The sequence below is a fragment of the Candoia aspera genome, chromosome 1 (genome assembly GCF_035149785.1).
Source record: "Candoia aspera isolate rCanAsp1 chromosome 1, rCanAsp1.hap2, whole genome shotgun sequence".
Classification (NCBI taxonomy): Eukaryota; Metazoa; Chordata; class Lepidosauria; order Squamata; family Boidae; genus Candoia; species Candoia aspera.
In genome coordinates, this window is record NC_086153.1 from 32,442,540 (window position 1) to 32,464,304 (window position 21,765).

The window sequence follows — 21,765 nt, forward strand, 5'->3', positions numbered from 1 at the left end:
TCCAGGCCCTTCATAGGTATAATTGCCATAGAACGTAATCCTACCCATATTTACTTTGTACAGTGTTGGACTTAATCCTAAACAAGCGTACAAAGGATTTCTTCCACAGTGCTGTAATCCACAAATCCCACTGAGAACATTTTTGAAGGAATATGATTGGCATTTAAGTCAACACACATCACTCAATCCTATGCATTTCTTTCTTGTTGAAAGGGACTTCCTTTTGTGCATAGGATTGCATCCATACCTAAGTGCAGAATCTACTTCAAAACTGTGTTTTGGAAAGGAAAAACAAAATCTAATAATAACTTAAAGTTAAGAAAGCTTCCCTTCAAACTTAAATCAGGTCTAAATTATTCAAATTTGAGAAATGAACAGTAAAACATCCTTAAAACTTTATGAAAATTCAAAGTTCCTTCATTAAAATTTTGAAAATATTTTAAAAATAATTCTCTACTGCTCAAGGACAGAGGTGCCTCAGTGAAATACAAAAACTAATTTCTTAAGTTTTGGTGGATTATTTCCAAATTACACATACAATATAAACAATACACTTATTCTGATAGTGAAGCAACTGTTTGCAAAGTGACTGTTATACAGATTTTTTTTGCTCTTGTTCCAATAGTTTCTTTACTAGTTTCTCTAAAGTAAAAAGATGTTCATCCACGTCTTCTGGTACAAGATCCCTGAGGGAATTGCAAAGTTCAAATAGGTATTCTGTATTTCTTCCACTAGGACCAACTGCATTAAAAATCTGTTCGGCAATTTCTTCTAGGGGTGCTGGTCCAAGGTAGTTAGGGTTTTCACAGGTTCCAATATATAATAGCACGTTAAAAGGTTCCACTGCGGGATCTTTGGGATAGAAGACAATAGTTGTAGTCCTATATCCACCCTTCTCTCGAAAATCAAGGTAGGCTTTTACTTCAACTTCTTGTCCTATTGGCAGTTTGTATGCAACACCCCATACACAGCCCTGTAGAAGAATACAACCAGAAAGAGTTGCAGAAGTTTACTTTACCTCCACTCTTCCAAACCTTTCTTGTCAGTAATGCGTGCACACAACTTCTTTAATTAAAGAAAGACTACAAAGCAGGATATTAATGATGGCACTATAGGTCCTCAAACCCATGTTTCCAATCCTTCACCTGCTGTCCTCCTTTTAACATGTTTTTTAATTCCAGGGTTTTAGTCTGGCTAAGAACTCTCTACTCTCTGTGCAGGTACTTCAATCTGACAGGTACTGTTAATTTAGCAGGATGAATTGAGAGAGAGATGCTAAAAATATTGCTAATTTCTAGTTACTTTAATTCTGTACTACAGTTGTACATTAGTAATTCAGGATGACTACAGAGTATTGATTTAAAATAACTAGTTCACAATGATTGGAGTTCGTTTTACAAAACAAATGCTGGGGAAAGAAGGAGAAAAAAACCAAGCCAAACTATTCTTTGCTTATAGAGGAAGCTGTCTGCTAACATAATAGGATCTAATTGCACAGCAGTATGAAAAAACTTACCAGAAAAGAACAGAAGAATTCACAGTGACAGACACTGTGTTGCATTTTGCTGATCTTGTCAAGTACAAAAGGTTAAAATCTGTAGCTGCCATTACTGATCTAAATTTGGCAGCATTAGAGGAAAATTAGTGGTGTTCAAACTTCCTTGTTTTCATCACATTCATTTATATTCTCAAGATCATATAAATGGGGGGGGGGATCGCTGATGCTACTTAGAAAGGATGTGCACAATTGAGGCTTCAGAGCTATATGTAGCCACCGTATCCCTCCAAAACTTGCCTCCAATTGAAATTTTCAAGGTGTTAGGAGAAAGAAACTATTCAGTGCATCATAAGTAAACTGTATTTAATTTAATATAATTTACATTATATCACAGTTAAACTATGGCAAAATAATTTTTATTTTGGTCTCAGCCATTTTTCAATCCTGGCTTCACTTAATTTTTATACTGGGTCCCTAGCATACCATCTAGAAGTCAAGAGTGGTCCTTGGTCTGAATATTCCTAATTTAGAAGAAATCAAGGTGATATATAACTGAAACATGAACTGAGCTTATTTTATTTTATTTCACATCTTTGACTTTTCAGAATATATCGCATGTATTTTCAGTAATCATTGCAATAATCCTGTCAGACACTAAGTTTTTACCTTTGCTCTTCAGATGGAGCTCAAAGAAGAGATTGAGAATACAAGGCTGAAGATTTAATTCACCCATGAGTTTGCAGCTGATTTGAGGATGGAACTGAGATTCTCATGGCTCACATTTTTACTCTCTGATCCTAGGCAAGTTTACTTCAAATAAGTAGGTTTAGTGGTACTTATCTGTGTAAAATTGTAGTTTTAGCATCAGTGTTGTGGTATTTAACAGCAGGTCATAGGATGGGAGAAGTTGCTTACTTTTTTTGTACTACAAACAGAACATTAACTTCTAAAGAAGTTTAAAATAAAAACATTGTGATCAGAACTAGCAGTTTTCAACAGCATGTTAAAATACTATGCTAATCTACAGATTATGTGAAGATGAATAACTATAAGGTAAAAAGTTCAAGGAAATAATGCAAGTATGAGGTAAATTTACAGTGGCAAATAAGTATACTAAGGACCACATCAGAAGTGTGAGTCTCAAAGTTTTTTTTTTTAATTTTAGAAATGTAATGGAATATGTCCTGAAGAACCAGCACTTCAGAGAGCAGACATTTTTTTTTATTTTTCTTACATATATTGCCTTACTGAAATTTTATTTTATGACATAACACTGACCAAATATATTTTAAATAAAATTAGGTTTATATGGGGCTGGACAGTGAATTTCTTTACTATTCATATAGGGTAAATAGCTGCTTTACCATTCATCAGGATATTACTTTCTTGCTCATGTATGGTGGAATCCAACACAAATACTGAACGTATGTATAGTGGCAAGAAATGCCACTGGGAGCGAAATTTGGCATAGGATGTCTCTAAGAGTGCTATCTGATTGCATATTTTACAGGCTGCAATGTGTCTTGTCACTGCTCTCTCCAACTATGGAGGCATCTGATGCAAAGGTACATTATAAGTAGCATATATTTTTCTTTATTTTTTTTCATATCCATTCTGTGTAACTAATAAGCTTGCCTGGAGGTTAAATTACCTTCTGTACCAGCATCTCATTACAGGTAGTCCTCGCTTAACAACCATTTGTTCAGTGACCATTCGAAGTTATGATGGCACTGCATGAATGGTAGTTATGGCCGGTCCTTGAACTTATAGCTGTTGCAATGGAAATTCTGGTCCCACTTAGGGTTGTTAAGCAAGGGCTACCTATACTTTGGCAAGCATGAATTGGGAACAAAGAGTTGCTGAGATAAGGTATTGAATCCTTTTGTTCAAATATAAAAATAACTATTATGGGACCACTAATAGCAATATAATTTTTTGTAACTGCCACACAATTTTTGGGGTGGGAGTGGGTGGATATGGATAGAGAAGCTGATTCTTGTTAGACAGATGGTGTCAAGTTGTTAGATCTACTTCCCTATTTACAAATTAATTCTTAGCTATTTTCTAGGAGTCCTAATGCACACTTCAGTAAAAGCTGAATGGAGAAGGAGCAGGAAAGAAAGAAAAAGAGATCTCAAAGGTGAACAGGAATCAGTTTGAGACCAATATCATGCATGTTAAGAGACTTTTTCAGGGACAGACTTTTTCACTATTTTTTCAGCTGATGGTTTATAAACAGTTATATATATTTTAGCCACTTTTCTAGGAACATTTTTCGTTGCCCATGAAAAAAGTCAATTTGATATGTTAGACTCAAGCTTGTTCCTACATCATAACTTTGAAGATCCTTCTTCATATATTGGGGGGAAAATGACAGAATTGAAACCATATGCATATTTACTCTGCAGTTAATTACACTGTGTCCTTGTGAATTTATACCCCAATAGATGTGTATAGGATTGCAGTTTAAAATTCTAGCTTTCTCCATATTTCAGAGTTAAGGTAGCTTCATACTACTGTTGAGGACAAAGTATACCTATAGAGCATGTAAAAATGCAACTACTGTACCTCAGGATCTTCAATAAGTGTCACAACTCTTCCAGGCTAAAATTTAAAAACAAAAAACGCTTTTTCAGTAAAAACGTTAATCGTCAGAGCAGATGCAAAAGTGGAGTGTTTGTAAAACAAAAAGAAAAAACCCACAAGATTATTAAATAAATACAATATATTTGGAAGTGTTTGACTTCTCTCATAGTAATGGTATATTTGCTGGCTGAGATTATACCTGATAAGAATGCAGAATGTGTCATTTTTAATCATTTTATTTATCTATTACAAGTGCTTTTAGGCTGGTTTAATCAAGCAAAACAATTCAACTCAGTAGTAAGAACAACCAACAATAAGCAGTGCCCACTGTATCTCAGGCACATTTATCATTGGTTCCTCAACCCTTGAATGCCTGCTTAAACAAGCAAGTTTTCACAGACTTTTAAAATGTTAAATGATCTTATTTTAGGGGGAAGCTGCTTCCATAGAAGGGGAATTCCAGTAGTGAATGCTTGCTTCTGAGTCCCTCCTATAGATTTTTGGGATGTTTGGCGATTCTAAGTGTGCTCTTTCTATTTGCATGCCTTGCGGAGGCAGACTCTACTTGGAGCAAATTATTTAATAGATATCCAGGTCTTTTACCATTAGGACATACAGTTATTACCAGCACATTGAATTGTATACAGAAACAAACTGGCAACCATTGTAGCTTCCATAATATTTGGGTTGTATGATAATAATTAAATGTTCCCATTAGTATATGGGCATCTGCATTCTGTACCAGTTGAAGTTTTTTGGGGTGTCTTCAAGAAGAGTCCTCTCTATAGCAAATTGCAGTAATTCAGTTGGGAAGTGACAAGGCATGAGTGCCTCTTGCCAGTGCCTCCTGTTCCAGGAACGGCTGAAACTGGCACACCAGTCGGAGCTGGTAAAAGTTCTGGCCACAGGCTTCACTTGCAGGAAGATCCCCAGGTTATAGATCAGCTCCTTCTGGGGAACACGACCCCACCTATAGCTAATATTGTTACTGTCCCAAAATTGGTTGGCTTCTGAACAGCATGAGCAAGGCCTATTAATCTTTGTATTTCTCCCCCTTGATTTATTTTTTTTATTTGTGCTACATTCCTTTTATTCTAGAGAAATCAAATAAATTGCCCTGCTAGGTTTTTTTCTCTGCCTGTTTAGCTGATAACAGTTTTCTGTTTCAAGACTTGTAGATGGATATATTCTGCACAAAACATAATTAATCAATGAGGGTTTCCTGAATGTATGCATGTCACATAATGCCAAAAATAAGTAAGCCATATTATGCTTAACTTAAATGTGAAATAGGGAGCAGAACAGCAGAATACTGTGTTGATTATTTATTAACTGGGTTGCCAGGAAAATCTTGTGGGAACAGGGAATATGGAAACCTCAGTTCCTGTTGACAGGAATATTATTCACTAATTTATCTCCAAGCAACTCACTTGCTAGGCTCTCTTAACTCATCTGATTTTTAAAAATGATGATGATGATGATGATGATGATGATGATGATGATAGTAATAGCAAGAAACTGGCATGCTACAAAGCAAAAGCCTCTAGAATCATGTAGTCTTTGAGTCCCACATAAGTCTTACTGGGAGATGGGGCGTGGCCTCAGACGTTGGCTTGCCTTCTGATAAATGAGTATTGTGTGGTTGGCTATGCATACTATGACAGCTATGTTCTGAATCTACCTACCACTATGTTTTCAAAATTTTAAATGTGCCCCTGGCCCATAACAACTAAGCATGTCCCCTGTTCTTTACTTTGTAATAATCAGTAAGGTCATATGTGTGATGAGATTTGGTCTCAGAAATGTATCCATGCACCATACTCAAGAATGACCTCATTTGGACAGGTGCAGGTACAACTTAAGAGTGGAGTGTCCTCTTTACCACAAACAGGATCTTTGTGCTCAGTTGTCTAACTCTGTTAAGATAAGGCAATCTGGTAGCTAATAGCTAGGAAACTGGCATTGTGTTATCTTAGCTAAAAACTCATTAAAAGGCCTAAGCTAAGGTGCTACCTCTCAGTCTTAGTTCATGTCAACAACATAGGAATCTGCATTAAAGTTAATTCAAGGTTACTATTTCTCTGAACTCTTTAAAAGACATAATCATTTACAATCTATATATTAACTGATAATTAAATTAAAGCACTTTTTCATTAAATGTTCAGAAGCACATAGGTACTGTTTTATTCAGTCACAAAGATGTTCAGATGGTTGATTTGAATATTATACCTAAGTTTTCTAATTTTTGTATTATATTCCATTATGTACCTTAGTACTGATTTGAATCAGAAAACCTTAATCTTTATAGCTTTCTTTGGTATTACAAAAGAAAAGAAAAATGCAAAAATATATTCTTTTAAAAGTTTTTTGTAGATTTACTGTGGATGTTCTAGCCTTATGTTAAAATATTGTAAGGAGCATATGCCTTTAAATGAATTTTCAAAATTTATTATAAGGATTTCAGATTGGAGATGTGAATTTGCATATAAAAAGTAAACAACATTATTTGAAAGGTGTAAACTCTACCGAATATTAATGTTGTTGCATATTTTCTAATCCCAGAAGAATACCAATTATTTCTAAGTATTGGCTCATTTATGTTGAAGTCAGTGAATATTTCTGATGACTGACAAACCTGCTGCATATACAGCAGTAAATAACATAGCCTTGTCAATGCCATTCTCCTAGATTGCTGGATGTTTCCGAACGCCATTGTTTCCTCTGCTCAACAAATACTATTTAGAATTTTATAAGCTCTATAATCTTTGCATAGTGAGAGGCAGGCTAGGTTCCAAAGTACTGTAAAATTTAATATTTTTGTTTCAATATTTTTATTTTTTATGAAATAGGAGTTAGGAAAGGCTTTACTTGTTTTAATCTTAACCCATAGGTATTGTTATTAACTTATGGCAGGCAATGCTTCCTGAAAAGCATTTCCTGATATGTTCCTTAATAACTAAGCCATAGCTTATTCTCAGTCCTTTATTTAGGCTACAAATACAAAATACGATTATGATTAATATAGCAGAAAAGTTGAGTAAAAAAAAAAAATTAGTTTCTCCTTAAAAGAGCCCTCACAGAATCCTGTGACATGACCTTAGAACTTCCCTGCAATGAAGTTGTTTGTTGCCTTTTCTTAAATTCAGAGAGTTTCAAAAGCAAATCGGAAGGGGTTTTACTGAGAAATCCTGAAAGTTGGACAAGCGTACATCACTGAGATCTGTGCCTAACAGTGTATTATAATAATTAAACAGACACCAGTACTAATAACTAAAATTCTTCATTCTGAGGAAATTAGTGATTGTGATTCCAAACACCTGTTTTATGCTTAAACAGAAATGATTAAATACTTGCATGCATAGAGGGAAGCATTTTAAAATTTTACCAAATATATTGAACATCCCCGACACACATATTCATCATTTATCTGGACCAACACAGCCAGTTTGCTTATAATACCAAATTATTTGGAAGGGTGTAATCCAGTGCATTCTGGTTGTGTTTGACACCAACTATTTAGTCTTCTGTTTAACCGCAAAGAAGCAGTCTGTTAGTCTATGCTGCCTGCTCACTTTGGTTTAACCCCACAGCATTTTGGTTCAGACCAAAAGGCCATTGGGTTTAGTGGACAATCTAATTCCTATGGGTAGCATATAAAAATGAATAATAGCACCCTTCTGTTGATATGCCCCAGCAGTTTGATTGAGAGTCATATTTCCATGTTTCTGGACTGTTACAGGACAGAAACAAGTGAAAATTACTGGTTTGCACACAACTTCATGCAAATCATATGCAGAGTTTTCAGAATTATTTATCCCCTGGTAGTTATGGCAATGACCTAAGAGTACTTGTCACCACATACTATTCATATGCTATACAGCTTGCCCTTCCTTCCTTCCTTCCTTCCTTCCTTCCTTCCTTCCTTCCTTCCTTCCTTCCTTCCTTCCTTCCTTCCTTCCTTCCTTCCTTCCTTCCTTCCTTCCTTCCATTTATACAGCCTCCCATCTTATTCACCCTAATGCTGGGCGGCTGACAAACATCAATAAAAACATAGAACCAGCAAAAAAACTCCCAATGCCCCTAACAGCAAAACACCCCTCACATCTACAAATAACTTTACTAGGCTCCATCCATATGTTACCCCAGCTCTGTGGGAAAAGCCAGGTCTTCCAGGCTTTTCAGAAAGCCAGGAGGGTAGGGGCCTGCTGGATCTCAGGGGGAAGGGTGTTCCAAAGGGCAGGGGCGCTGCCAAGAGGGCGTGCTACCTAGGTCCCGCTAGATGGCAACATTTAAGGGAAGGGACCTGGAGCTTGCCCACCCTATCTGACCTGATGGAGAGGGTAAATACCCTCAGGTGGTCCCACAAATAACCTGGCCCCATGCCATTCAGGGCTTTAGAAGAGAGAATAAGAATCTTGAATTGCACCCAAAAAGAAACTGGAAGCCAGTGCAGCTTGCGTAGTAATGTTCAGATGCAGCCACTATGAAATGCTGTGAAGTATTAAAAATGGAGGGAACAAAATGGCAAATAAAACCGATTAAAAAAACCAGAGCGAAATGATGCATACTGGGCAACATGTCCTAGTCTCAATTATACTATGGCAATGAGAAAAAGTTTGTAAACATTTTAGAACTATCCATAATCCTGCAGTACTATGAGCTACAATGTGCTCTAAACTCCATCTATGACCAATTAGATCTGATCTCAGCAAAATACTTTCTGTACTTATTATCAATCCTGTGCCTTTATTTGCAAGTATTTTGGCCTGTTTCCCTATATACAACAGCTTCACTTCATTGATAGTTTGGGGTTGTCTTATATGAACACCTTGTTATGTGGAGTCCTTGGTGCTCTCTGAGCCTTGTTGTTTTCTTGCAGATGTTTCATTGCCAGACTAGGCAACATCTTCAGGGCACTGAAGATATTGCCTAGTCTGGCAATGAAACATCTGCAAGAAAACAACAAGGCTCAGAGAGCACCAAGGACTCCACAGTTCAACCCTGAGCTACAAATACTCACTTCGATTGGAACTCCTAGTTATATATTTTAATGCATAATGTATATGTTTATATGTTTTAATGCATAATTTCAGTTGGGTTAACTGTTGTAGATACCCCAGCAGTTTCTGGTAGAATTTGCTGCTACCATCTAGAATTTATAGTTGCCTCCCTAATTGTGAATTGCCTGGGTCCTAAGGCTGCAAAGCAGCCCCATTCCATGAAAATTCCCATCACCATGCTTACAATGAGGTTCTTTTACTGGAATTCAGTGTTTCATTTTCTTCAAACATATCTCATTAATGTCCAAAGTTCCATTTTTGTCTCAGTCTGTCACAGAACCTTGTTCCAATAGCCTGCTGGATCATCTGGGTGGGAGAGCCAGTTTGGTCTAGTTGTTAAGGTGCTGGGATAGAAACCAGAAGACTGTGAGTTCTAGTCCCACCTTAGGCATAAAAGCCGGCTGGGTGACCTTGGGCCATTCACTCTCTCTCAGCCCAACTCGGTGCAATGTAGACTAGCCTCCTTGTGGTTGTCATGGCTAAATAGTCTACACATCTGGCTGCTGGACCTCACAAGGATTTCCCAGCAAGAAAAGCAGCATGAACACCGAACTGCTATGCCATACAATTAAAAAAAAATCTGGGTGGTCTTTGGCAAACTTGAAACTTGTGGTGTTGTGTTTTTTGGAGACCAGTGGCTTCTTCTTTGGTAGCCTTCCATACACACCTTCTTCAGTGTCTTCCTTATGGTAGAGTCATGAACACTGACATCAGTGCGTTCTTCAGTGCAAGAGTAGCCTGCAAATACTTTGCTATTCTCTGGATTTTTTGGAATCTCTCTGAAAATTGTAAGTCTTGCTCTTGGGGAAATTTTGTGTTTGATTACCACTCTGGGAGTAACAGTGGTGTTGCATTTTCTCCATTTGTACACTATCTGCCTGACCCATGAACTGATACAGGCCATTCTAGACTCATGAATATCAATACCTTTTCTGAGGTCTGTAGAATTGGGCATGTTTCTACAAACCTGGATTATGAACAGCATTCTGATGACAGTTAATATTTGTGTTTCATTATATGAGCTCTGAGAACATTGTAGGTCAAAGTGTTGCAGGATTATGGATAGCTCTAAAGAGTTCACATACTTTCTGACATCATTGTTCTGTCTAAAAAAATATTGAAGAAGGTTCATTTAATCTCTTACTAAGTCTGGTGTAAAGGTTTATTAGTAAAGAGATGGAAAATTAACAACTGCTCTGATATCTTCTTAGTTCTTTCATATAATCAGAATTTAACATCATTTCAAAATAGCAATCATAAAGTCAGAGAGGGCGCAGAAATTGTGACCTAGTATAATGTAACTGCCACTGAATTCAGTGGAGCTTATTCCTAGGTAAGTATGCACATGGTTACAATCGAAGATGTTCACAGTGAAATAGCTTAGGGATCATCATACTAATATATTTATATAGAGAGAGATGGGGACTATTATGAAGCAGTATATATTTTTACCTGGCCAGTTGATTGTGTAATGACGTTATTTATTATTATTCATTTAAATTTATTGGTTGCCTAATTCCAACTAAATTTTCATTAGTTTTAATACTGCTCACATATTAATTTTTAATGAAATGTAACATTCTGATCTTATCAGTTGATTAGTAAGCTCTATAGGTAAATGCAGTAAAAAAATTGAACACCGTGGTCTTCATAGCAACCAGTATCTGATGTCTGAAACTTAAATGGTTTAAGACCTCTCAACTTAATATGGGAAAAAAAAGCAACACTTATTCAGGCAAAAGAACAGTTCACTGAGAGAATATTTTATTTATTTATTTATATACCAAATTTACTCCCCACCCATCTCACTCAGAGAGTGACTCTGGGCAGTTTACATAAAATAAAGGTCTCCTTGGAGGTCACTAGAGGAAACGCTGTTGGCATGCACTGCACAATTATCCAATTTGTCCCTATCAGATTGCAGCATTATACAGGAAGGATAACCTACACATTTGTCTTCATATAATTGAGGGAAGATGTAGCCTTGGAGAAGCTTGAAATTACAAATGCAAACCCACATCCTACCCTGGAAATCTTGGAACACTGCTTGTGTGCTGATTCCAGAAGAATTGTGTGGTCTGCTGGTTCTGTGATAGTATCACTTCAGAAAGTTGTGAGTATGACAGATTGTTTCTCCAAATAAAAAGAACCCTTCTACATAAAGAAATGGTTTACACAAGACACTAAGCTAGAAATCCAAGATTCTAGCTAAATCCAAGATTCTAGCTTTCCATTTCACAAGGCTTTAAAAAATTGGATGCACAGCTCATCCCACCATGGAGTGTATCATGTGCTTGTTCTGCAATCAAGGTCTACATGTAGTAAGTGGAAGTTGGTTTTTTTAAATATTTGTAACAACTCCCTTCATCTTATACACTTTTATTTACTAGGAAATAACTCATCTTACTTAGTGTAACATATTCAGAGAAAACATGGAGGATTGAGCCATGAACCTGTAAAGTTATTTGTAATATGTGACATGAGTTTATTTGTTGTAACGAATTGGCTGAAAATTTTCCCAAATTATATTTGAGAACAAGATGGAGGTAGCCATTAAAAGACTTGCTGATGTCAAATGCTTTAATGCTGTTTCAGAGGTGGACAATGCCTTTCTCGACCTTGAACAATAATGGCATACAAATATATGTTGCTCAGGAAATGATCACATTTGTTTATATTGTGCAATATGCTAAGTAACAAACTATGGTTAAACTATACATGCTAAGCCAAAACTAAAAAATCCTATTGTCTTAGTGTGTTGTGTGAATCAGGCCATATTAAGCCATAATGTGATTTGTTTTGGTATAACATGTAGGGATATAGCCAGCATTATCCATGGGTTTGGATTTAAACATGATACGCAAGATCAGTAATTCTATTTTTATCAGAAAATCAAATCTTGTCACTGAAGTTTTTTCAAAGTCTGCTCTGAAGGAGTCTGGGCAAATCTATACTGTATACATTTATAGGAGGTGGCCCAGACACTGAAGTGTATTGCAAGCAAATAAAAGAAAAACTAGCTTGGGAACTTTGTCCTTTTCCTAGTTGCCTGACAAGATACACTGTCCTGTTCTGCATCCCCCCAATGGAATAATCAATCGTCAGAACGTAACTTGTACCCAATTGCATTGGTAACTGCGTTTAGTTAGTATTCGAGATTTGTCTGTGTATAGATAAAATAGACAAGTAAAAAGCATATGGAGTAGTAGTGGGAAACCAAGGCGCCTCCCCTCCGTTATTCCAGCAATAGTGCGCGCTGGGCTGTGCGTGTGAAAGAGCACCTGGGTTCTGGAAGCGCTCCACCCGCAGGAAACGGGCGCTCGGTTTATTTTACATACTCCGAACGCGGGAGATCTGCCTCGGCGGTTGTGTACACAAGCAGCAATCCGACCGGTGGGCAACGGGATGGCTGGCGGGGCAGCTCTTGTCCGTCGCACAGGTCCACCTCCCCAACGCTTTTCCTCCTCCGGCCCTCTTTGGCATTTGGATTCCAACCCCAGCGCCCGGCTAGGAGGTACAGATTCTCCCCACTAACTAAGAGAGTCCCAGCATCTCTCAGTGCCTCATTGGCACCGAGCGGGTAAGCAAGGTCGCCCCGCTTCTCCGCTCTGTCTATCTGCCCTCCGCAGCTCACCTTGCCCGGCACTCCACGGTGATCCGTGCTGCCTTGCCAGAACCTCCTGCTGTAGCCCGTGATGTATCCTACCATCTTGTCCTCGTAAGGAAAATCCACCTTCCAGATGAGAGAGCCATATCCGAACACCCACATGTTTCTAGCCCCGTCACTCTTTGCTTCGCTGTCTGGGGAGGAGGGAGGGAAGGGGCAGCAGCGGCCCTGGGGGCTGCTAGGGCTTTGCATAGTCTCTCCAGCTTTTGTTGAGCCGGCAGGCAGAGAGCGCCGCAGAGCACAGGGCCCGCGCTTAAAAGAGCCCCAACCTCCGAGCAAGCTCCGCTTCCACTTAACCACGTGCTCCTCCACGGGCTGTCTCGCCGGCAGAACTGGGGAGTCAGAGGCGATGCTGGCTTTTTCCGTGAGCGAGCACAAACTACAGCTCCCGGCATCCCTTTCTGAGCGAGGAAGAAAGGGCTGGGCTTCAGCGGGCGGCTCTTCCTTGGCAGGGCTCCTGATGCTCTGTGGGAGAGCCGCTCCGAGCCCTAAACGCTGGGCGGCTGCCCCCGCTTTCCTAGAAGCGAAGGCTCTCGGCCGCGGTAGCCCTGGGCGCCCCGGCGTTGAGCTGCGGTGAGAAGAGAAGAGGGGGCGAGGAAGGGAGCGGGGCTGCGGCTGGTTCCTTCGGGCGGGCTCTTGCTCTCCGCTTGGCGAGAGCAGGAAGTAGTAGCCGCCTCGTCCAGCTCGGCGAGGGGCAGGCGGGATCGGCGGTGGCGGCTTTTTGGCGCGGCCTCTTTTACAGACGCCTCCGCCCTCTTTCGGGGTATCCCGTGCAGGGCGGCCGAGCAGGTGAGCCCGCCGAGGGAACCATCTTCACGGCTTTCCCTTCAGGCTGCCCCGGGAGCCGAGGAGGGAACAGCAGCCATCGTGGGGGCGCGGGGTTGCGACGGCTCCCCCCTTGGAGGTTCTTAGGCCAGGCAGCGGGTTTTAACTTCAAACTCGAAGTGAGGGTCTGAGTCCTGCTGCCCTCTGAGTCACAAAGGAGGCGTCCTCGCTCTTGCTTACTTTGGTACATCCTTACGCGATGCTTGAGTATGTGATGTGAACCCAGACAGTTGGATTAATTCCCTAAATCGTGTTCAATTAATTAATGCATTTGTATCCCCTCCTCCTCCTGGGAGTTTAAGATGACTGATGTGGGGATATCCATTCATGTAGTTTCCACACAATCCTGTGAGGTAGGTCAGTTTGAGTGTGATCAGCCCAAAGTCACCCACTCTCTGGCCCCCTCAGCCCAAGCCATATATTAGTTCTTGCCTTAGCCATGTGTTCATACATGGCACTAAACCAGGGTTTGTTTAGTCATGGTGTGCCTGGTGTGCAACAGCCCAATGAATCACAAACCAAGAACAATTTTATTCTGGGCAGAATAGGTCACTTGAGGATCACTCCCAAAGCAAGTGACCCTGAACAAAAGGTTCCAGCAGTTTTTATACATGGGTCCCAAATACCCAGCAAATGTCATGTGGTCTTACAGGTTATCAAAACAAGCAGATGTCTCCCTAACAAGCATTTCTCAGATCTGGTATATATCACTTAAGCAGGAAAAAACAAGCTTAAATCAGTCAGGTCTGTTACCTTTCACCCCCGCCCCAACTTTTCCTGTAGTACCCAGATGCCAGAGCAACATGATAGCTTTATGACTCTATCACTTTAGGTTGGTATGTGCCTCTTGCCTTTCTCAGAAGGAGTGGGGAAGGTCATACAAAGTATTAAAATGGCTGAAAAGAACAAAATGGCCAAACTCTGGCTCATCAGTGGTTGAATCAGTAAACTACAGTTGGGTTCACAGTACACTGAATCATCAACCATATTATTTATTATGTAGTCATATACTACATGGCTAGGTTTACCCATGTACTAAGCCATAATGTGATTTTGATGTGTGAACTCATTCAAAGTATTAAACATATTTTGGTGATAATAGATCTGTTGTTATTATTGGAAGAGATTTTGCAGTTCTATCTGATAAATGTAAGAAGGGTAGCCTCCTAAGTTTATAAAGAAATTTCCAGAAAGTGTTCTGCCTTTCTTCTAATTGCATATGATGGAATGTGTCCCTGAAGGGGTGGGTGATGTTGTGGATTTCAGCGCTACTGCTGATTCTCAGGAAGGAGGGAGGGCACATCACAAGGCCCAGTTACCTCTGTTGGCACTGTCCAGCTGGAGTTCAATTCCTCTTGAATCTGAGTGGTTTTGTTGGCCAGAGGTCATGAAAATTCTTCACAGCGGGCCTTTCATATTTTTATGACAATTGCCTTCTTTAATGTCATCAGATGCAATGAAGTGGCAAAATATCTCCTTTTTGCCGCTTTGATTACTACTGTGTAGATGCAAATGTGAGCTCTTACCAGTGGTTGGACTTAAAATTGGTCTTCCTCTGCCATTTCATCTCCATGAGCGCCTCAGCAAACCAATGAACAGTGTTGGATCTGTGGGAGAGGAGAAGTCACAGTGTAATTTGGTCAAACCCTTCAGCTTCCCCCTTTTTCTAGTGGGTGACCGGTCTTGACTGAACTGCCTATCAGATTCTTGGAAAATCCCCAGGTGCCCTCTGAAAACCGAAGGGATCCATTAGGCACCTGGGGTGGACTGATCTGAAAGGACCTTCAACCCTGTGGAGGTTGCATGGCAAAACTCCTAAATAATAATAATAACTCCTAAATAATAATAAGGGTGATCTGTCCATGACAAGGGGCAATGTTCAATGCCTCCCACTTTCAGATTACATTATGTCTGCCTTGAGACAAAAAACAGATCTAGTGTGAGACCTCTCATGAGTGCTGGGCACTTAATAAACTGGGTCAGATCGATGGTTGTCATGGTGGTCATAAACTCCTTGGCTGCTCCAGGCTTTTCATTAGGTTGAATTTCTTGAGTGCTTTCACTAGGCTGAAGTTCTTGAGTGCTACCAACTTGGAGAAATCCATTGAACACCCGTAACAGAGGTGCCACTGTGGAAGGAAATTCCACAGCTTGATATGGTCAACACAGTGAAAAGCCTTTTTCCAATCAATGAAGCACAAATTGACTTCTTTTTTAGTATTCTTTAGCTTTCTTAATTTTACAGCATGCATCAGCAATAATGTCTGTTGTTTCTCAGCATTTTCTAAAACCAGCTTCAACATCTGGCATCTCACTTGCCATATAGGGATCTAATCTGTCTTGGATGGTCCTAAGCATTATTTTGCTAGTATGTGAAATTAAGGATATTGTACAATAGTTTGTACATTTATTATGCTTCCTTTCTTTGGTATTAGTATGTAGACTGGCCTCTTCCAATCTTCTGGTCACTGTGTTGTTCTTCAGATTTGCTGACATAGTTTGGTTAGAACTTTTACTGATTTCTCTTCTGTTGTCGTACTTCTGTAGATATTCCATCAATTCTTGTAGCCTTCTGACTTGGTAAAGACCGGAGTGCTGATGTGACATCATCATCTGGTACTAGAGGTTCCTGTAAGTTAGGTATATCTTCAAAGATATCTTAGGTGTTGACATCCCTACTATAGAATTTCAATATACTCCTTCCATCTGTATTTGATCTTTGAATCAGTTACTGTCTGTCCATTGGTATACAAATATGGGATTGGAACCCCCTTCTGTGTTCAGAGATTGTTTGGAAGATTGTCCTTGTCTTTCCATGTTTGTTTCCATCTTTTATCTCTTTACAGATGGCATACTGCTTCTTGTCTTTTAAAAAGCTCTCTGAATTTTTAAGTACCTTCCTGTGATGTTTGTTTTTCTTGGGTTTGGGTTTTCTCTTCCCTGCAGTTTTAACTTTTTGTTTTGACATCGAGTTTGCTTTCTTCTGTTTCTTGATCTTTGGCAGTCTCTTTTTACATTCATCCTTAGCAACTACTTTGATTTCATTCCACAGTTCCTCTGGTTTCCTATCAATGAGGCTCAGGACTTCAGAGTGATTCCTGATGTCCTTGAAAATTGTTAGCTTTTGTTCTTTTGCTGTAGCTTGACTTGGAACTTGCACATGGACAGTTCATGATCTGTTCTACGGTCATTCCCTGGCTATGCCTTTGGTGTTACCAGCTCTTTGTACCAATAATATAGTCAAATTGATTGCTGCGTAATCCGTGTGAAGAAGTCATGGATGGATGGATGGATGGATGGATGGATGGATGGATGGATGTTTTGGTTGTTTGAAGACTGTTAGCAATAAAGAAATCATTGGATTGGGAGAAACCTATAAGCCACTTTCCTGCTTCATTTCTATTTCCTAAGCCATATAGCTCAATTATATTTTCCTCTGTACTGTTACCAACTTTGGCATTCCAATCTCCAATCACAAGCAGTACATCTTGCTTATACATTCTATCAATTTCTGATTGAACTTGACCATGACACTTGTTAATCTCTTCTTCTACATTAGAGCATAAACTTTGATAATGATTATTTTAAAGAATTGTTTGTGAAGTCTAATTGATATTATGTAGTTATTGACTGCATTGCACCCAAGTACTATTTTTCTTAGATCCTTCCTAACTAGAAAAACAATGCTGTTCCTTTTTTGTTTTTCATGTTCAGAGTACAGTAGTGAACAGTGTGATCTTACTGAATGTGCCCAACACCAGTCCATTTCAGTTAACTTAAAATGTCAATGTGTAGTGGCTTCATTTAATATTTCACTGAGTTGAACTTTCCCATGTTCATGCTTCTTATGTTCCATTTCCCACTATAATTCTGTCTTTGCTTTTTTGCATTTTCTTTTCCTGTGTGGCACCATCAGTGACTAGATGTCCTGAAGAATTTAATCTGACATGAACATCACCGAAAAACCTCAGCTCTTCCTCAGTGGCATGTTGAGTGCCATCTGACCTGAGAGGCCCAATGTCAGACTGTATATTGTCAGTCACCTATCCAGGTAGTTGTCTAATAAAACACAGGAGTGCTTTACCATTGTCTTCTTCCATACAATATGAAAAGATGCTTTTACCATTGTTACTAAAGTGATCATCCCCTTCCAGCATTTTCCTACATTGCTGCTGCCTGATACAGGTTTCTGCTTGCTTTAGCTGGGATGACCTTCATGCCTTAGGTGATCCTGCTGGGTGTATATACCCTTGGCATAGCCTTCTGGTGTTCTTAATACTTTCTGCAAATGAATTTATTGTAGAGGCACCTATCAGATATGTTAGTGTAGATTTATATTCTAAAGAGTTGTAAACTTTATTGAGATAATACATTGTTGTTTTCCTTATTTCCATTAATTTCATGGGATATACCTTTTCATTTTCTCCTCCTCCTCCATTTTGTTAGGATGGATTTTACAGAAGCCTATTCTGATAGATGTTCAGCTGTTGGGCTTGCAGCCAGAGAAGGCAGTATCAAACATTTGAAGAAACTAATCAAACAAGGATACAGCATAGATGTTCCTGATAACAGAGGTTGGATGGCTATTCATGAAGCTACATTTCACAACACAAATGAATGTCTAAAGCTTTTAATTCAAGCAGGTAAGGAGAAACATATCAGCAATAGTGATATTTATGTGCTTTCTGTTTCAGAGTAATGGGGATTTTCAGAGGCTCCAGATTTTCTCAAGAGTTCAGTTTCTTTAGAACAGTTGAAAGTCCAGAAGTTACATGAAGTTCCTAACACCTGACCCTTATACCACACTCTCACCAGCTTGAAATACTGATATTCAAGGATCAAAATGTCAAAATTTGGCATCATAATTTTTTTTTCCTATCCAAGTAAGGAGCAAAACAGGTGCATTAGGATTCCAGCATTGCTTAACACATCTAATCTTAACTCCTCCAAAATCTGGCCAAATATTTTCCTCTCCCCCTGTAGTGTCTCCATTGCTACTGTGTTCCTTGGAGGCTGAAATACTGTGTGGTCTCCATTTCCATGATTGCCTTCCCCTGATTTTAAAGGAGATCACAGCCACTTATTTACAAATATATATACGATGAGGATAAAATTATACTTTACAATATTAGCTCTCCAACTGACTCCTATTTTCCATCAGATATCTAGTTGATGAAAAATAGATAAATCATACCTGCCAATTGCCTGTGTATCCCATTGGAAGGCATCATCATATCTTGCCATCTCTTGACTCTCTTTTGACAGGTTTTGAGCTATCTTTTATAGCATTCCTAGTGAGACCTATACTTACTGAAATTTTTAAGTCAAGAGTTGGAAGGGTTCCTGTGAGGTCATCTTGATAACACCCCAATCTTACAACAATGCAGCAAGTCAGGGAAGGACACTTTCTCTGTTCTTCAGTCAACTATATTTTTCAGGATAAGAGTTTTAAAAAGCTGAAAAAGTCAACACCTGTCCAGCAAGAAAAGCTTTGCAAGTATGGAGAACGTACCATTGATATATGTGTATGTGTATATAGTGCCTTCAAGTCAGTTTTTGACTTTTGGCGACTGCCTGGACTAGTGCCTGCAGCTTTCTTGACAAGGTTTTTCAGAAGTGGTTTGCCATTGCCTCCTTCCCAGGGCTGAGAGAGAGTGACTGGCCCAACTGGCTTTGTGCCTAAGGCAGGACTAGAACTCACAGTCTCTTGGTTTCTAGCCTGATGCCTTAACCACTATACCAAACAGACCCCGCAGGACTATTCTTATGTTCTTCAAGTGTAGAAAGCAGGAGAATTGGGGGGAAAAAGAGAGGGCAGCCCTAAGCTAGCTGATGTAACACCAAGCCACAATGTGATGTTACATGCAAACTGAACCTTTATCTTAATAAAATGAGTTCTGTTTTTCTCAGGCTGTTTTAAAGAACCAAGATATACAATCTGATTCATTTCCTTCATGAGAGGATTCTTGACATCATGACTTTTGCTAAATTTAAATTTAATGCAAACTTATATCCTGGAAGCCACATATTATTCCATCTTTGGGGATGCAAAAGTTGTATCTGATGACCTTATGGCACTAGAGAGGAGCAAATTTGGCCCTCATTTTTTTTTAATTTGAGGAAGTATTTAGAAGGCATTTAAGTGCCCCACAAATGACCAAGAAAGGAAGAACTAACTAATTTTGGGAGCCATAAATTGAATGTTAGGGACTATGACTTATTTATTTATTTATCAGACTTGTATGGCCACCCATCTCACCAAAAGTGACTCTGGGCAGCGTACAACAATCCAATAAAAACAGCACATATAGAAAACGAATATAAAAATATAAGAATCAATATTCAAAGACAAATAATATAAAAAACAAAATATACAAATCCTAGGCAAAGAGAGAAGAATAGCTGTCATGCTCCCAGATCAAATATTCCCAGAACATCTGATCCGACTTGCATGCCTGAATGGAATCAACACGGGTTGAGACTTGTGAGTCAGTAGTAGTGGGAGGGAGACAAGCCAGGAGTGTGAAGGCATCTTGTTTGGACTATCTCTGGCATCCAAGGTCACCCGGCAGAGCCGTTGCAGACATCTGTACAGAACTGAACGAACTGGCATGAAAAGAGGGGCTGCATACCAAAGAAGGGGGAGGGGGTTGAGTTCATTGGGCTGTTTAACTTGGACAAAGCGCAGGAACTTCTCTTCGCAACTTTTTCACTGTACTGCACACTACACTCCATTAAAGAGATTTCTACTTAACACGTATGAATTGGATTTAATGAGAAACTGAGTGGGCAGTCATTACAATAGCCACCTCAGCAATGGAGCCATCTAAGCATGTCTCCGGTTCCCTGGGAGCCCCAGGGCTGCTGACATAACCAGGTCTTGATAATATGTGTGAGGAACTTCTGAAATGTCAAAAGGGATGGAGCTAATCTAATTTTGGGGGGAAGAATGTTCCATAAGGCAGACACCACAGCAGAGAAGGCCCATCGCCTGGGACCCACCAACTGTACGTCCCTAGCTGATGGTACCTGCAACTTGCTTTCTCTGCCAGATGTAATGGGCGGGCTGATGTAATCGGGGAGAGGCTGTCGTCTCTTGATATCAAAATCCAACATTGCATTATAGTTCAGTACTACTTCCAGCTGTAAAGTCAATACTTTAAGATTACATAATATTACAGACAAGAACATAATTAAATAATTAATAAAAACAGCTAAAATGCAATCCAATTGCATTCTAAAATGGCACTGTAAGGGAATGCCTTCCAGTCAAGGACTGTCTTTACCTTCTCAAGGGAAAGCTGGCAGGACACAGAGTTTCTGGTAGATAACCCCCCCCCCCAAAAAAAACTTGTGCTCCTCTCTTTTACAAATTTAGATTAGGCAGTAGAAAGCTGTCTTATACTAGGTCATAGTGTTTGTCCAAGTAGCTCAGAATTTCCTCCTAAGAGCAGCAGTTACAATTTTTTTAGGTGAAGATGTGAACTGGAACCTTTTATGTGAGAAGCACATGCTTTGCCGCCACATTGTGATCTCATCTATTTATGTAGATAGACTGCAGATACGGAGAGGTGGGAAATGGCACTTTTGGACTGTTTTTTTTTTTTAAAAGAACTTCTCCAACTCTTTCTTGTGTATTGTTTTCTACTTAGTGGAGGATGTATATTTTTTGTGTGTTCTGCAAGGTAGAGCATTCAAAATATTGACTCTCTCTTGCACTATAAAGCACTAAAGCCCATTTTAGCATCCTATAATATTTTTCTGTGTTCTTTCTCTGTTTCTGTTCTGTTTCACATGCTGACAAATAATGTTACTGATCCCATTTCAATATATATAAGTTTGGTGGGACGTTTTGTAAGGTTATTTTCTATGTTATCATTTCCAGCACCCTCTGCTAACTACATAAGATCCAAAACATTTGAGGGTACTTGTCCACTACATCTTTCTGCAAGTAGGGGAAGCTTGGAATGTGCTGCTGTTCTCCTGGAATCTGGTGCAGATCCTAATGAGCTCACTAATGATGCCACCACACCTTTATTTCTCGGTGAGTGTACTGTTACCAAACTTTTAAGAGTTATGCAGGTAAATAATCCTCAAATTTAGATGTTCCAAATTTCTTCCTTTCATAA

The 21,765-nt window shown here is 39.4% G+C and overlaps 2 protein-coding genes across 3 annotated transcripts in view; one reads left to right on the forward strand and one right to left on the reverse strand.

The window, feature by feature from the left end:
• Positions 1 to 442: 442 nt before the first annotated feature.
• Positions 443 to 13,149, reverse strand: CHAC2 (ChaC glutathione specific gamma-glutamylcyclotransferase 2). The gene is made up of 3 exons (XM_063301551.1): positions 12,779 to 13,149; positions 4,067 to 4,102; positions 443 to 973 (listed from the first exon to the last, which is right to left on the reverse strand). Exons 1-3 carry the CDS (start codon positions 13,001 to 13,003, stop codon positions 593 to 595), a joined length of 642 nt encoding a protein of 213 aa, XP_063157621.1. The 5' UTR covers positions 13,004 to 13,149; the 3' UTR covers positions 443 to 592.
• The window catches only part of ASB3 (ankyrin repeat and SOCS box containing 3), a 48,635-nt gene continuing 40,015 nt past the window's right edge, over positions 13,146 to 21,765 (forward strand). The window contains exons 1-4 of one of the 2 annotated variants that reach the window (XM_063301539.1): positions 16,709 to 16,752; positions 17,553 to 17,687; positions 18,083 to 18,279; positions 21,522 to 21,680. In XM_063301539.1, the coding sequence (XP_063157609.1) occupies positions 18,084 to 18,279; positions 21,522 to 21,680 (355 nt within the window). In that variant the 5' untranslated portion in view covers positions 16,709 to 16,752; positions 17,553 to 17,687; position 18,083. Of the gene's footprint in view, positions 13,385 to 16,708; positions 16,753 to 17,552; positions 17,688 to 18,082; positions 18,280 to 21,521; positions 21,681 to 21,765 lie in introns of those variants that run through there. The other variant, XM_063301536.1, reaches the window with a different exon arrangement.